At 33.9% G+C, this 17,916-nt stretch overlaps 1 protein-coding gene across 2 annotated transcripts in view; it reads left to right on the top strand.

Annotated features, from left to right (window-relative positions):
* The window catches only part of Lrp1b (LDL receptor related protein 1B), a 1,779,190-nt gene that overhangs the window by 1,477,967 nt on the left and 283,307 nt on the right, over positions 1–17,916 (top strand). For both annotated transcript variants that reach the window (XM_033757153.1, XM_033757154.1), the window contains exons 50-53: positions 2,678–2,800; positions 5,089–5,208; positions 9,803–9,931; positions 13,702–13,824. In XM_033757153.1, the coding sequence (XP_033613044.1) occupies positions 2,678–2,800; positions 5,089–5,208; positions 9,803–9,931; positions 13,702–13,824 (495 nt within the window). The remainder of the gene's footprint in view (positions 1–2,677; positions 2,801–5,088; positions 5,209–9,802; positions 9,932–13,701; positions 13,825–17,916) is intronic.

Raw genomic sequence — 17,916 nt, 5'->3', positions numbered from 1 at the left:
AAAATATCTTTAAATATATATAATTTTTTCATGTTTAGAGCCTCATTAATCCTTTTTAAATTGGCAATTGTCTTAAAAATGTGTTCTACAAAAAGCTTTAACAGATATATAGACCTGAAAGTAATCATTTATAGACTAAGAAGTGAGGGACTGTTTCTCATGACTCCCTTTGTTCAAAGTTATAAAAATGTATGTTAGGTTATTAACAGAGTTTACATAATTTTTGACACAGCTCTTTGGCTAATACTTATTATCATTATGCAGTCAAGATCAGGAAATATATCTACATTTCCCCATTTACCATCTATATATTTATATACATAATCTCTGAAATGTGTGGCCTGGTTTACAGAAGAATCTCCTGTGAAAAAGTCACATCTGTTTCTATTTGAGGACACTAAATTTTTTTTAAAAATTAACATATATTAACTGTATGTAATGGGAAGAGGATATGTTGAATAGTATATTACTGAATTTGGTATCATTCTTCATTGTGCTTCTACCACCATGCTTATGCTCAATTTTCCCTATTTTTTGACATGCAAAATTTTTGGAAATATTTTAGTAGTAAAGCTTTTGGTATTCTGCTCACCAGCTTACACACACAGGAACACACTCAGTCTACTGTGAAAAATGTAGTCAACTGTGAAAAAATGTATTCATAATAGTTCTTGGATTACCACTTGATTAGTTAATGCTTGATTTTATTTTTCTATTCATCCCTGCATAACAACATTCCATGATTCCATTTTTATTTAATGTTTTGGTTTTGAAAAGGCTAGCTATATCCTTGAAGAAAGTGGAGAAACCTCTCTGGAGCCTATTAGCTGTAGCTCACTGAAACTCTTTCACATTTTTATTACCACTATATTTTAAATTATATAAAAATTTAAATGTAGAATTTTATTTTTAGACTTATAGAAACTGGTGTCAATATTATTCATCCAATTTCTCTTTGCAGCAACACATTACTTGCAACATTATGGTTATTTATTTTTTGCAGTAAGTAAGCTGAAAGCAACATATAACAGATATTCATAATACTGATATTTTCTTTTTCTTGTTTTTAATCTCTCTTTAGGACTAATAGATTATTTAAATAGTTGACTTTCAAAACCAATAGGGTAAGCTGATTTTTATATTGGATAAGAAAGGGACACTCAAGCTGGGTTTATGAAACAATAGATGAACAGACAGGAAGCCAGCATTAGGTTGTCAAATGTGTACTCATATTATAGATGATATCTAGGCAACATCCTAAAAACATTTAGATATAAAACACACTCAAGATTTTTTATTTCCCGATCAATTCATTCAAATGTATTTTATCCTATTAAACATTAAATAGGGATAATTTTGATCTTAAAATGTTAAGAATGGACCACGATGGTTAACTGACATATATACACTGTCTTCCTCACTGACTATGGGTTAGTCTCCAGCTATGTCAACCCACCGATAGAGGGGCACAGACGGTGTGCAGTAAAAAAAAAATATTCAGCATTTCATATTCATTCTTAGAGATTATAATGATAATAATTTTATAATTCTAAACATTATAAAAGTAATTTTGGATACACATTTTTATTAACACATGATATTTGTAAGGTACAATTTTATTTTCTTTATTCATGCATTTATTGAATAGTTTTAGGCATGAGGAGCGAACACAGTCTCTCACACAAACTGGACATGTGCTACAAGCCTGAGCTACACTTCCAGCTACATAATTATTTAAAGGTCCCATTGTGATTTATTTTCTGCCTTATAATAGAGAATATTTATTTACTGTTAAAGTTTATTCAAAACAGAGGGCACCAGAAACATTAGATCCACAGTTTTTCAGCAAACATCCATCTAAGCTTATTTTTATTATTTTCATTAACAATATTTCTCCTACAAATATGATTCTTTGACTTAGTCTCACTCCCTCTAGAGTCATTTCAGCTATTTTTCTTTCTTTATTTTTTTTATCTAGTTCAGTAGTGGTGAACCTTTTAGAGATGAATGCTCAAACTCCAACCCAAAACCCACTTAGAGTAGGAAGAGCCAATATTGCAGTTAAACGTGAGGTTTTCTTTTAGAAAAAAATAATTCATATATTAACACCTTTTGTCTTGAAAGAAAAATAAAACATGTGCCATAGTTTTGCCACCACTGACTCTACCTTGTTTTGATTCAACCAATTTTTTTTTTCAGTCAGTAACCTCTTTCTTTGTGGTCCAGGGTTCTATTTTGTTGTCGTAGTGTTTTGTGTTGTTTTGTTTTGTTTTTTGAGACAGAGTCTCACTATGTAGTTGAGACTGACCTGGAACTCGCTATGTAGCCCAGGCTGACCTCAAACTCACAGTGATCCTCATGCCTCAGCCTCCCGAGTGCTGGGATTATAGGTGTGCACCACTATGCCTAGCTAGTCTAGGATTTTAAACTAGATTTTGTTTACCCTGTCTCCCCATTCTCTTTGGTCTGTGACAGTTTCAGGTCTTCCCTTGGTTGTGATTTCCTTGACATTGCTAAATAGAACATCTGAGCTTTTCTTTTCTTTTTTTTTTTTTTTTTTTAGTTGACAGCTTCCTATTCGCTGTTTCCAATTCACAGAGTATTAATATTTTACCTACATCTACTGTGGATGTTTAGGAGTAAATTATTTAACATTGCGTTTGTATTTTTATCACAGTTCAAAACAAACACAAATGTGAAGAAAATTATTTTGGTTGTCCTAGTGGGAGATGCATTTTGAATACATGGCTTTGCGATGGTCAGAGAGATTGCGAGGAGGGACTGGATGAGCTCCACTGTGGTGAGGCATTCTGCTGGGCTTTCACTCTTTGAACTGTGCTTTACTTTATATGCTGGTTTTCTCCTATTATGGCTTCGGTAAAACATAATGTTAACTAGTTTGAATGTTAGTTTTCATTTTCAGTAAGTAATGGCAAGAGGTAAAAACTTGCAGTGAAAACATAGAGTTTATAATAATAAAAAAAGTCATTTTTCCACGGCATTTAAACTTCTTTGTTTTATTGAGTGGTTACTACCATAAATGATAATACTTGTCATTCCCTGGTTCACTAAGTATAGATGCTATCTAATGTATTTAATTCTTTCTAGGGAATGGAATTAATTGAGAAAATGATAAATAATGGAAATAAAGTCTTTGTAAATAAAAAGGGAGGGAGGAGTTGAAGAGAGGGTAGGGGCATAGGGAAAAAGTAAGAACCAATGTTGGTTATGTAAAGGTACAAATTTCCATCAATGAATGTCATTATATTGTATACATTAAAGGTACCAATAACATTAATTAAAAAATAAAACTAAGGATTTAATATACAGAGTCTGTCAAAAAAGTACACAACCAGAAAAGAAAAACATATGAAGTTATTGAAACATCGTGAGATGAATACAAGTTACTGTTGGCCTCTACAATTACAAGAGGTTCTCAAAGTGGTGGCTATTAGCTCCCAGGCATTTATTAGTACAGTGAACTGCTGAAGTGTGTACAATTTTGGGGGGATTCTGTATATTACTTATTATATGCTTCTTCCAGTTATTGACAATTATACTCTTACTTGATATTTTGTATTAAGTATATAGCTAAAAGTAAACCTAAACTTCTGTTTCCTTAAATTCTTAGTCCTTATAATTCTGTATTCTACTTTGTGTCTGTTTTCATTTCACAATATCAAAGCAAAAAAGGTTTTAAAATGTATTTTATAAAATTTATGAATTTTATTACTTGTGGGACAAAGAAATTTCATTGAGAAACTATATAGTCATTATTTTCTTTTAACACAAATAACCTACACTGTAGTGAATAGACACGATAATATTAACAAATAGATCTTCTATGAAATGTCAAACTCTCCCAAAAGCAAATGTCACCAAGAAACGAAAGGTACATTTTGTTTGATTCAGGGCCTATATAGCTTTACATTTGAGCCAGATTCTGAAGAAGACTAACAGAAAACTTCAAATAAAGTTTATGTGGATTCATAATTTTAAACAAACAGCAAATACGTGATTATATCTTCTTTCATTTTGTTTTTTCCAAAACTTCAGTTTTCTACATTTCTTTCTTCACAGATGATTAGAATTAAACACTTTAGGTAGGAAATGCAAAGTTCTATAGATAGCTTTCAGGATTAAAATTGAAGTTGTAATATTTACAATGATTTACGTTTTGCAGTTGGAATTTGGGAGAGTTTTATTTGTGGACGTTTCTGATGATGAATGTACTGAGTGTATGGGAAGGTGTGGGTGGTAAAGTGGATCACATAAAGCTGAAGGCATTATCAGCGACACATAATCTAGCAAGAAATAACAGCCACTCTTTGAATGTGGGAGTGCTCTTCATCAGGCTAAACAAACTCAGCTCTTTCCAGGGAAGTAATACTAAACCGTGAATGTGTTATGTAGATGTAAATATGAAATTATGGGCTTTTATAGAGGAAAAACCTCCTTAGTCACCTGACCTTTAAAAACAAACTTTAGCTGGTCATTCCATTATGTTCTTACCTTGTTAAAGACGTAAACTTTTTTTATTATTTGGTAATAGATTTACATTAAAGCAGTTAGTAATGGCACCTGGTATGTTTGTTTTATACCTGCACATCACACATGACTTTTAAAATGACAGTGTGGAATATAATTAAAGGAGAGAATTCAGCATATTAATTCCAGGCAAGCCCCGAGAGTCATGCTGAAGGAAATGAGGGGCTTACACAGGCTGTTATGGTAGTTTCTATGGAACTTTTGTAAAGAAGACAAATTTGGCTTTGTTGTACATTGGTTGACGTTAGCAAAGCCTGAGAAAGAACAATCTCAGTGTCAAATCTGTCTAAAGGTGATCTGAACCATTTTTTTAAATTTTTTTATAATTGTCACGTTGTAATTACACATATTTATGGGCACTATGTGATGTTTTGACACATAAATACATTTATAATTTCATGATAAAAACAGGTAAAATCTCCTGTTGCTAAAAATATACATTATTTTATGTATATAATCACCTTAAAATGAAATAGAGCCCTGGGAACCTATTTCTCTTGGCATTTTCAACTAAAAGCAAACTTTCTCTTTGTTTTCTAGATTCTTCTTGCTCGTGGAACCAGTTTGCTTGTTCTGCCCACAAGTGTATTTCTAAATACTGGATCTGTGACGGAGAGGACGATTGTGGGGACGGACTGGATGAAAGCGACAGCATTTGCGGTGAGTTGCTTGCTTTGCGTTCTCAATTTTTAGGCTCAGTCCTTTTAAAGCATCCACAAAACTTCATCAGCTAACGCATTTACCTTACTGTTATATAAATAATACATAATACTATGTAGCTGTTCCCTTTGATTTATTTTCTCTTATTTGTATATTAATGTATTTTTGGTAATGGAGATTGTTCACAGGGCCTCTGCACTGAGCTGTAGCTGGACTGAAACTTAGTCCTGCTGAGATTATAGGTGATTTTTCCATGACATCATTTTTGTTTTGACATATTTCCCAGTTTTTAGGATGTTTTAAAGCATATACAAAGCTTTGCTTCAAGTGGACGCATCTTATAAACAAAGCTTTTATATTACACCATATTATATTTAACTAAGCTTATCAATATAAACTATATTGTATTATTTTATTATTTTTACATATGTAATTTTTATTCAATATTATTAATTGTTCCTTTATAATTTGAGAGTGACCATATCTATATATTTCATTTCTAATTTTCAGTGACATCTCTGAAGTAATTGCAATAATTAATATTACAAGGTCCAATGATCAAGTACTTTTTCTGTTGATTCTTGTTATGTATTGGCATCTTGCTTTCCAAAGTTTGATAACAAACCACACTGCCAAAAGCCAGATAGATTGTCTATATATGTCTCGTTATATATTTTACACTGTTCTTTATTTCTGAATTATCTTAAATGGAGAGTAAAAGAAGGTGGCTACTGTATATTGTTTTAAAATATATTTTAAAAATCAGCACTATAGGATTGGAGATATTAGTGTTAGATGTCTGTATTTACCTACAATCTATCAGATGTAAAGCCAGTGAATTGCCTCTTACTAATCACAATTACATAAAAGAGTAGTTTTTGTTTTTTGTTTTTTTTTTTTTTTTGAACCAGGGATCGAACTCAGGAACTTGCACTTGCAAGGCAGGTGGTGAAACCACTGAGCTAAATTCCCGGCCCACGTAAAAGAGTTTAAATGGAATTATTCTTTGAACTTCTTATGTTAAAAGAAGGAAACAAGCTATCATGAATTTTATTATGATTGTTTTAACATTCTACTAATGTATTTATCTGATTTGTTTTCATACATCTTTATAGCTTTAGCTTTATTTTATTTATTATATCAGTCTTATTTGATTGCTGTTAATCATTCTGATTTTAGGAAAAGAAGGACTGGAGTTATGGAATATGGTGAACATATCAAGTTTAGTCTACTTAACTTTTCAATTTTCAGAGGTAGTGACTAGCCATATACTACATAGAAGTGGAGGCAGTATTTTATAGTACTGATCTAAACTGAGTGTCTGTGGATGGAGCATAAACTGCTATCTTCTAAAAACAGGCGATTCATTTTCTCATAACCACTCAAAATTTACTTTCTCTTTACACACACAAAAAAACAATTCATACAAAAGACAAATGTAAAATAGAGGAAGATCAGTATCAATGGCTCTGAACATGTAGATGGTAGTGATCACTTGGATGACTGCCTAATTTCTTTATCTTGGATCCTTTTGCTGGTAAATCTGCGTTTAATTTGAACACAAAGTTTGCCTATTTACAATGAGACAAGCCTGTTTCCCGTGTGCAAAACCATCTTGCCTTCATTCCTCGTTTAACGGTGCACCACATGGCTCCATTTGTAGCTCTGTGGGTTCTGCGTGGATGCAGTGTGGTACAAGTGGCAAAGGCTAGCGTCATAAAGAGTTCGGTTCTCCCTCATCTGTATTTTCAAGCTGTGTGATTATAGGAAGCTTGATTTTATTGTTTATTTCGAATATTCCTTACCTACTCAAAGGCTAAAAAAAAAAAATTACCTGCATAACTTTTGTGTTTATCTGATAAAACCAGTGTGTACTGTATCCATCCGTTTATTCTTACTCTGTTTGATTCTCCCTGCTTCACTTCATTTGTGAATGTGCTATTGTAATCACTCTCTCTCTCCCTCTGTTTGTGTCCTTGTAATGATTTTAAAGAAATAATAAAATGATAACGCACATGTTTATCTGCTACGAAAATATTGTTTAACTTTATGTTTTATATAGTTTATATAATTTATTTATATGCTACCTTTCATAATCCATCAATAGAATAAACCATAAAAATACTACTTTAGACCAAACATGTTTAAAAAAAGAAGCAAATATTTTTAAATAGGTAAAAAATAACAACAACAACAACAACAAAACCTCAGTGGTTCTCAACTATATGAATATTGAATGATTTTTTTTCAAGCTCTGAAAAAAATGTATTTTCTTAACCTCCAATTCCAAACATTCTGATATGGATGTGAACATATCTTTTTTAAATAACTGTATAGTAATTTTTACTTGGGATGTTAAGGATATTATTTTGAAAACCACAGTCTAGACTCTTCATTTCTCAAGAAAATAAACTTACAAAAATTAATAAAATTACCAGAAGTCACATGGCTAATTAGTGACATAAGAAGTAAGAGCAGAATTCAGGTTTCCAAAATATTCAATAGGATAATGGCTTCTGTTATATTCTGAGTAGGTGAACAGGACGGGTCTAGTGCAATCCTACCAGTGCTTCTGTCTCTTCCTTGGGTTTCTTTTCCCAGAGGAAGGTCATGCATGTATAGATGGAAAAACAACTATGGAATGAAGCCACAGATTTTATCTTTGGCTCTTTTTCTCCTCAATTGACTACACTGTTTGCCATATTCTTAACCCAGAATCTGTTGAACATTATTGAGAGAGCCAGCAAGTTAGCTGCAAAGAGCCTTATGCTCCTTTATAGCTGGAGATATCTTCACAATGGTCTTGTCATAAACCTCATTTTAAAAATGGGGAGTTTCAGACATTAGTTTTCACCAAGTTCAGGAAGAAATAAATTTCTCCATGGCCATATCAGTATTTCTCTATCATATCAACTTTGTGAACAGACTGCAATAATAACATGGAAGGAGACAAGAAAATTTACAATGATCACAACTTCCTTAATATAAAGAATGTAGTTTAAGAAAAGCAAGCAAAAAACAGAAATATTATGGAAAGCAAAGCATTGATTTGTAAGGATAATAATGAAAATAATACCTTATATTCAAATTTAATTTGGAAAGATAGGTAAAAAAGAGGAATTATATAAAATAATTTGTATAGGAAAAAATTATTGTATAACCTACCAAAGATGTAATAGTATGTAAATTTCCTGTTAAATGAAGTAACATTCATTTTATAGATTTTCTCATTTCTTATAGCCATAGACACTATTGTAACCTCATCCTATTAAAGTACCAATTCTAAATGAAATGAATAAATCTGAATTACTGGGGAGCTATTTCAAACTCAGTTGATATTCTGTCCTCAAGGCTAAAGCATATGGCAGGGAAATCTATGTTTATGAGGGAAAATTTTTGCTTTTGGTACCTCAGTGCTACCTATCTTGGAAATACTGCATTAAAAAGCATTTTCTGCTCATAATAACTCGATGGTTGAAAAGTAATATGATAGGAACTATTTAATTAAAGTAATAAAATAATCACTTCTTTGAGTGGAAACAAACATCCTCCATTTACTATAGTCAGTCATATTTTCTTTCTGGAAATGGTAAAAAATTTAAAATTTCTAAAAGTATATTTTGAGCATCTATTCACATCACAGGAAGTGAAATTGAAAAAATTAAGAGTGAGAGCCGTGTTTATTGATTCAACAAATATTTCTTATAAACACCAAATAATACACACATAGGGATGCACAAACACACACACACACACACACACACACACACGGTATGGAAACATGAGGTAGGGTCATTTGTCATGTGATTTCTTCAAGCATGCATATCAACAACAGAATAGAGAAACACTGTATGATATTTGGAATTTATAATCAAATTCAGTACACATTTTTTCTTTTGCTCTGTACATTTGAAAAACAGCATCAGACACCTAAAGGGACATTGAATTGATAAAACAGAGAAGAGATAGATTGTATTCATGACAAGAGTAAAAGTAAAGGGGACAGGGATATATTTATTCTTTTCAACAGTACAAGGTAGGAAGGGACAACAGTGAAATTAGTGGTGAAGAGAAGTTGCTCAAGTGTCAGGTTTGGACTCCCAGTTTAGTGTGCAGAGCCCTGGGCAGCTTGTTCTTCTCTAGGTCTTCAAGCTTAGATTTCTTTCGTGTGTGTAATGAAGCTAATAACAATTCTACAGGATGAAACTTTGCAAAGATTAAATTTGAGTTACTACGCACTTATTAAGCTATAAAGTTTATAACCACTATCATTATTGTTACTATCCTTATCAAAATGTTACTTTCATTGATTCATTATTCTATGACTTTCTATGCTTTGCTACATTTTAAATACATTACTTTTTACCATTTAGCATTAAGAAATGTAACATTTGCCTTTAAGGATGGATGTTCTTATACAAAATGTGTAAACATCTATAAGGAAAGGAGGATTGGTACCTCCAAATAATTACAAACTCTTTTTTGTTAGCAACATTCTTCTGCTTCCCTTCATTTGGACACTAAGTGTGCATGACAGACTTTTTCTGGTGATGGATATGCATGGACCTAACAGTGCTCTTCCTGTGGGTTTAAGGTGACATCACCTGTGCTGCCGACATGTTTAGCTGCCAGGGCTCCCACGCCTGCGTGCCCCGACACTGGCTCTGTGACGGAGAGCGAGACTGTCCGGATGGAAGCGACGAGCTCTCCACTGCAGGCTGCGGTATGAATTTTCCTGACAGATTTGTGTCAAAGAAAATGGTGCATTTCTGTATTTTGTGTTTCTCCTATAAGAGCACCTGGGTGATATTTAAGCTTGTGTGTCAGGCTTATTTCACTTACTAGTGAAATCTCAAGGTACATCTTTTTCCTATGAATGACCTGTTTATCTTTCTTCCTGGAAGAGTAGTTCTCCATTGTTAGTAAATGCTACATTTTCTTATCCACCTTAGTCACTGGATATGGCAACGAGTGACATCATAGGAATTTTTTTTTTTTTTTTTTTTTTTTTTTTTTTTGGTACTGGATTGAACTTGGGTCCTTGTGCTTGCGAGGCAGGCGGTGGAACCACTGAGCTAAATCCCTGGCCCATTGCCATACTTTCTTCATCTATTCATCTGTTGATGGGTATATAGGCTACTTCTAAGGTTCATCATGAGTTTTACTGCTATAAATATTGGTATGCATGTATTGCTATAATATGATGTCATTTCCTCTTTTTGGAAGACTATTTTTAGTTTTCTGAGGAATTCTCATAATGATTTTCATAGTTGTGCTAGTTTACTTTCCCACTGACAGTGAGGAGGTAGATCTTTTGCCAAATGGAAGAAAGCCAAGTTGTGTGAAGAGGCACAACTCTCCCTGAGGACTGTAATCACTATGCGTTTCTGTAATGCACAAATAAAAATAGAAATTTTAAAAATAGAAAACACGGCAGCATCTTGGGTGTTTGATTGTGTAGTATTCACTGTGTCACATTTTCTTCCACTTCCTTTATCTCTGGGCACTGAGTAGTGTCAGATTAAATTATGTGGGATGCTGTTATATCAGTAGTTTGGCAACTCCTCTCACTACTGTTCAGCATTTCAGCTGCTCACGGTGGTATAACCCATTAAAAAACCATACTGATGATTGCACATTTATCATTTCACTTCTGGGATGTATCACTACCTCACATGTGTGCAGGTGGTAAGTTTGAGGCTTCTTTTTAAGGTTCTACCCCTACCTCCATGAAAGCCTTCAGACTGCCTAGTGCAGACAATCTGTAAATGGCTACTCCGATCGTAGATACAACTGATCAGGAGGTCAGTAAACACCTATTAGTCCTACAGATAGGGTATTAACCCTTGGGTCAGGTACAAATAGTGTGGATATAGCTGAATGGTGCTGAGGGATCAGAGAATCACCTCTGGAGGTCAGGCAATTTACCAAGTTTTTGCCTCTAGGTCACCTCAGGAAATTTCCAGGCTATTATGGAGTAGTAAGAATTTAGACAAATCCCTTTGCATGATCAGGAGAATGAGGGGTGTGAATATTTGAATGACGATCCCAAGGTCACATAAGACGGTAATTTATCAGAAATAGTACTGAATTCTTCTCCTTAATATGAATTCTGCCAATCATCTTTCCAATGGCTGTTCTTCCAATCTTTAAAACATTGTATTTGAAGCCATAATGCAAGTGAGTATGTATGCTGGTTTGTGTACAGGAGGATATAAAAGATATGAAGTAGAAGAAGAAGAAAAAAAAAACATTTCAGGCAGACTTATTCGCACAGAACTTAAACTATTGTTGAAGAATAATTCACTTTGCTCTTGAAACTGATCTGTGTGTCTATAAAGGTCAATAGGGCCACTGAGGGCTACATAATAAAGGGTTATGCATCAATTCAGGGATCCAGATGGTCCCAGTATGCTGTTGATATTGTAGGGAGATAACACTCCAGGAGGCATATTAACACTCTGGACCACGTGGGTACTATTAAGTAAATTATGCTAAAATGCAGCAAATTGTACTCAAGTGACCTGAAAGTGTTAATGCCAAGTAAGTCACTGTTGCTGAGTGTTTCAAAGAATAATTCACATATTTGAATTGGAGTAATTCAGTTGAGTTTAAAAAACTGTCACAGAGTTCAAAGTTAGAAGTTATTAATAACTGAATTTTACTTTGATTATAACCCCAATTTTTAATACCATTCCTATGTGAGTTTTATATAGGTTTGTAAAGAACATTTGTTGAACTTTATTGTATTCAGAGATCACTATCTGTTTCACTTATGCCCAGCTTTATGTCAATAATTACTGAGATTAAAGTCAGATATTGCTTGGTACATGCAGTCTGGGGCAAGATGATAGGCATATGAAAGAATAATTGTAATTATTTTAGTATTAAATAATGTATATAAAATATATAAGATCATCACAAAGAAGTATTTCATAAAAAAACCTAGAAGTCTCATGGAAGGACTTGAAGAGGAGTGACAATGTAGAATAAGGCTTGAACAAAGAGATTTGCGTTCTTTTTGTTTGTTTGTTTTTGTTTTTGTTTTTGTTTTTTGAGACAGGGTCTCACTATGTCGTTGAGTCTGACCTGGAACTCACTATGTAGCCCAGGCTGGTCTCCAACTCACAGCAATCCTCCGGCCTCAGCCTCCTGAGTGCTGGGATTACAGGCGTGCGCCACCATGCCCGGCTAGAGATTTGGGTTCTAAGGGAGGGGCCTGCTTATTGAGAGGAGGAGGAGGAGGAGGGGGAATGAATGGCAAAAGCCTACATTGTTTCAAGTGCCCATTATATGTCAATTATTATGTTAGGTGCTTCTTATTTACATTATCAAAATACCTCAGTATTGCAGAAAGTATTTTCGAGGCCCTGCCAAAAATAATTATTGTATCAATAGGAATTTAAAGAGTGCCTAGGGATGTAGTAAACATCGAATATGAAAAGATTTGCTTCACATGTCATATCTAGTTCTTAGGAGAAATTTATCACATAGATTTCATTACCCTCATTAAACAGATAAGGAAACAGATGAACCGAGAAGGTGAACACCTTCCTCAAGCTTACGGATGTAAGTGGCAGAGCACTTGCTCCAAAGCTTTACTCTTGCCATTGTTTTACATAACGTATGGCAGATACTTGACGTTTATGATATCCTGAGCCTTGAGTCTTACTGTATCAGTTAACTTTTATATACAAGAGTGTTTTACTGAAAATAGAGCAAGGTTCTTTTCAACGCGCTTGTGTTTCCGTGCAGATCGTGTGAAAGTTCGTTTTCTCTGTACACATTTTTGATGCACATGGGGACCACCCATTTCCCTGCTGTTATGGCACTTGTTGGAGCACTGCCTTCACAGACTGGGACTCATAAGGGATCATTACCCCACTTCAAGGCTAATATCTCTAATTTGGGGTAGTACTTGTGGCACTCATTCCATCATAGATCTTACCTTTTCCTAATGCAACAGCTCACTCTGGACATCGCCCAAATGTTTGTTTTCTTTTTAAAACACTAACTCTCAGTTCTCCTGATTTCCACTTCCACCATGAACACTGGCATGGGCACATTTTTCAGTTCTGTGTTTCACGAGGAAGGAACGTTTTACGCCTTTACTAGCATAATATGGGCACAAGTAGAGAAAAAGAGCCAGTCGTTTATTAGCTGAGTGATTTTTTTCCTAATTTTCAACATTTGAGTTTATACTTTTGAAAGCTTACAAATTGTTACATGGCCTAAAACATTAGGCTCACTCTAGAGTTGTAGTTGAATTTAAAAATACTAAAATTTGGAACTGTGTATGTGCATATTCTTTGAATTATGCATGCACAGCTCTAATATAAACATGAGACAAATTATATGATATATTAGATACTAAACAAAGTTCTTTGTTCTGAATAACAATACATTATTAGCTATTCTTATTCTCTAAACTTATAATTTTGAAATGGTGACATATGTCCTCGTCTAACCTTATTTTGGTGATGTCTTTCTTAGCTCCCAACAACACCTGTGATGAAAACACTTTCCTGTGCCACAATAAAGTCTGCGTGCCCAAGCAGTTCGTTTGCGACCATGATGATGACTGCGGAGACGCTTCTGATGAGCCCCTCAAGTGTGGTGCGTACGGACACTTCTCGGAGAGGAGGTTCTTGGGCAAAGAGCAGTCTAAAATGACGTCAGGAACGCATTTTCAAAATGATAAAAACAAGCACAAATTTACTTATGTCATTAAGGGTTAATAAATTCAGTAATACTCAGCCGCACAACGTATTACTTCTGAAAACTCCAGCATACATTATAAATGTATTTGAAAATCATGCCTAGTTACAGCTTATTCATTTAGTGAGCACTCATATCGAATAATGTCTATTAAAATGTCTTTGGTTTGACGCACTTTGAACTTCATAGACATTCATGGCTAGCTTGTTCAATATTGTAGTCAAATCAATGTTTTGAATGAGAAAAAAAAGACATTTAGAATTATCAGAAAAAACTTGATGATATTTTCATTGACTTCATTATTTAGGTATCTAATAATTTGTTAAGTTAAATATTATTGTCATATAATTTATATTTTATTGCAAATGTATTCAATAACTATTATTTATAACGTATAACTGCATGTATATACTTTTTCTGATTAAGTTCAAATGGAATAATTGATAGTGTGAAATAGGAAATAAATGTCTAAGGAGAAGGGGAAGTGGGAAGGGTAGGGGAAAGGAAATCAGGGAAAAGAAAAAAATAGAAAAGGAAAAAATGGAAACAAAGTCTTTGTAAATAGGGAAGGGTGAAGGGGGTGTGGGGAAAAAAATAACAACCAGGATACATCATGTAAAGGTACAAGATCCCAAAGATGAATGTAACTGTATCATTTACCTTAAATGTATCAGTGGACTTAATGGAAAAGAATAAAGTAGAAAATAAAGTGAAAAAAATTGTGATTAAAGAATAAATGAGCCTTACCGTCATATTAAAATACCCAGTTAAGATTGAAAACTTATGTGAGTCTAGTGGTTTTATAAAATAATTAAATACTTACATATGAATACATATACATACAGATAATAAAAATCTGTAGATTTCCTATATGCCCATGGTGGTAGGTTTAATGCCTTCATTTCCCCTTCTTTTTTTTTTTTCAGCTTTAATTGAGTTCATTGGTACATTTTAGGGATACAGTACAGTTACATTCATTGTTGGGATCTTGTACCTCTACATGACAGGTCTTGGTTCTCATTTTTTCCCCTTACCTCTGCCCTCCCTTCACCCCCTCCTCACCTCCCCATCTACAAACACTTTATTTTCATCTTTTCATTCTCGCACATTTTTTTCTTTTCCCTTTTTACTCTTCCCCTACCCATCTCACCTTCCCTACTCCTTTAGCTCCTTTCTTCCCATTTCTAAATGTCAGTAATCTTATTAGAATCTTATGCATTGTTGTAGATTATTCCTTGGTTTTTGACATAAATCCCTTTGGAGTTAGAGAATATCAGTTTTTCTGGATGATTTCTCCTTTAAGGCTTTTATTATATGTGATATTTAAAAATCTACCTCATGAGTATTCACCACAAAAAATTTCCCTCATAGGACCACTTTCATCGCATCCCATACGTTTTGGTGTGTTGTACAGACATTATCATTAAATTGTAGAAACTGTCTAATGTCTTCTTTAATTTCATCTGTGACCTGAATACTTCTCTACTGTTGGTGAAATGTAGACTGGTGCAACCACTCTGGAAACCAGTGTAGAGATTCCTCACAAAAAATAGAGCTAGAGTTTTCACTTGAGCCAGCTGTCCTCCTTGTTGCTATTTTCCAGAAAAAATTAGAAGCATCATACCACAATGATATGCACACACCCATGTTCATAATATCACGGTTTATAATGGCTAAATTTTGGAAACAGCCCAAATGCCCACCAAACAATGAATGGATAAAGATGTGCTTTTTTTTTTTAAACATAGAATGAAGTACCACTCAGCAATAAAAAGGAGAAACGAGACAACTCTTTCTAAATGGATGCACATTGAGACCACATTCTTAAGTGAAATAAGTTGAACACATGTATAAATAATGCATTGTTTCTGTAATGTGAGAAACTAAAAGTATAAATAAGGACCAAAATGTATAATAAATATTGTGAAATAGGGAGAAAATGTTCAAATGGGAAGGGACATAAGGAAGGGAGGAGTGGGAAAGCAAGGAAGGGGAAAAATGGTGAGAAATAAAATGGAAACAAAGCTCTTGCAAATAAGAATGGAAAAGGGGTTAGAAGGGGGGAGGGGAATCAGAAAATATAATAATCAAATACAAATTTCATATGATGAATTTGATAGCTATGTATATATAAATTGTACCAATACAATTAATTAATGATAAAAATAATAAAGAAAAAAGTACCTCACGACTCAAAATATAAATCTGAATCAGAGATATATCTGAATATTTTCCTTTTGATGGACATTAAATGTAGCGGATATGGAGAAGAACGGAATAGATGCACGACTTGAAGAAATCACAAACAGAAAAATCAGAAAGATAATATTATAGCATATTTTGCCAAATAAAAATCACAGTGCCTGGAAGCAAAACTGAGAAAATAATTCCCAAGTGAGGCACTAAAGAAAATGAGCAGAGCAAAGCCTGCTTGTCAGAGAATCTTGTCAGAAAATCGCATGTTAGTCCCAGCATAGATTCTGGTGTCAGACACCTGGGTCCCAGGATTTGCTACTTAGTAGCTATGTGAACTTGAGAAAATACTAAATCTCCCTGCACCTTAATTCATTCATGTATAAAATACATGTACAACAGTGCTTAACTCTTAGTGCTAAGCAACCTCAATGAGTTAATATGAGTTAAGTATTTAGAGCAGTTTGGGGCACATACTAAACCTCTGAGTTTACAAAGACCTGTACATTGATTTGGTTGATAAATAGCAATTAGTTTTCTGTGAGGTTAAGTTGAAGCTAAAACGTTAAATGGAAGCTAGATTAGAAAGAGCCTCAAATACAATGTTGCTTAATTTGTATTTAATTGTTTTGCCTCTGAGGCTGGGATCCATTTGGAAACAAGAATGGAATGTCACAGTAGAATTCATGCTTCTGAACCATCATTTTCAGAGGAGTAGAAGAAATATAGCCAGACAAGAGAGTGGTAAAGGGCACATAAACTTCTTTGGAGGTTAATGGAATAATTCTGGTGGTTAACAATGTGCTTCTGAGCCAGGAAAGGAATTGTGTGGCATAGAAAGAATAGAAGCTACAAATGTCTGACTTCATTCACAGATCGAAGTGAGAATAAAGCAGAATTTTTAAATTGGGCGATTTGGTAGATGGTTGATATTAATGAACTTTGGAAAACAGAGGTGAAGGACCAGTTTTTCTGATGCTGATGGAAAATGATGTTACCAAGAATTTATTTTGGATCTTTTGATTCAAAGTGTTAATTAGGCAATCACATAAAGCTGCATAGTGAGTGCTTGAAAATATGGTTACAGAGATATAAAAATAAGGTGAGGTTGTATAGTGTTAATTTTGTGACTATCAGGGTAAATGTGACTTTGAGACTATGATAAGGAATGAGCATATGCACAATGTAGGACAGATAAGAGGGAACATGGACCGAAAATTGAAATGTCAGTACTTCAGGGCAAAACAGAAGAGCATGTAGTACAGAAAGAGAGTAGGAAGTAAAAATGGGACAGCAAAGCAATGTTGGAAAGAAACCAAATAGACATTGTAAGTATTTCCAGGAAGCTCTTTCCAGGGGTGAGGTCAGCAGCACAAAAACACAGAAAGACAGAATTTTGAGACACCTTTAAACCTGACAGTTGCTGCTTGATATTTGGTATCAAGATATTTGGTATCTTGAAGGTAAATTTCATAAAGTCCATATTACAGAAATGAGATGCTCCTTGTTTAAAGATGAAGTAGAAGAAACTAAGAAAACAAATAGGCAGTCCAGGGAAGAAAGAATGTAAATGGACTTTCATTGCTATTGGGGTAGCAAGACTTGAATGTATTTATCGATCGAAAAGGTGTTGTGAAAGCAAGATTGGGAAGAAGTATTATCGCAACTGCACATTTTAGAACTATGTCATTTTATGGTCCAATGTGATAAACATTTAGATGAGGTACGCACCGTTGAACTGTTTTTCCGCAGAAATTTTGTTCATTTTTTTTAGACTTTAAAAAATATCTTCTTCAA

Source organism: Fukomys damarensis, unplaced genomic scaffold (genome assembly GCF_012274545.1).
Source record: "Fukomys damarensis isolate Sample0158 unplaced genomic scaffold, DMR_v1.0_HiC HiC_scaffold_29, whole genome shotgun sequence".
Taxonomy (NCBI): domain Eukaryota; kingdom Metazoa; phylum Chordata; class Mammalia; order Rodentia; family Bathyergidae; genus Fukomys; species Fukomys damarensis.
This window is presented reverse-complemented; position numbering and strand designations above follow the sequence as displayed.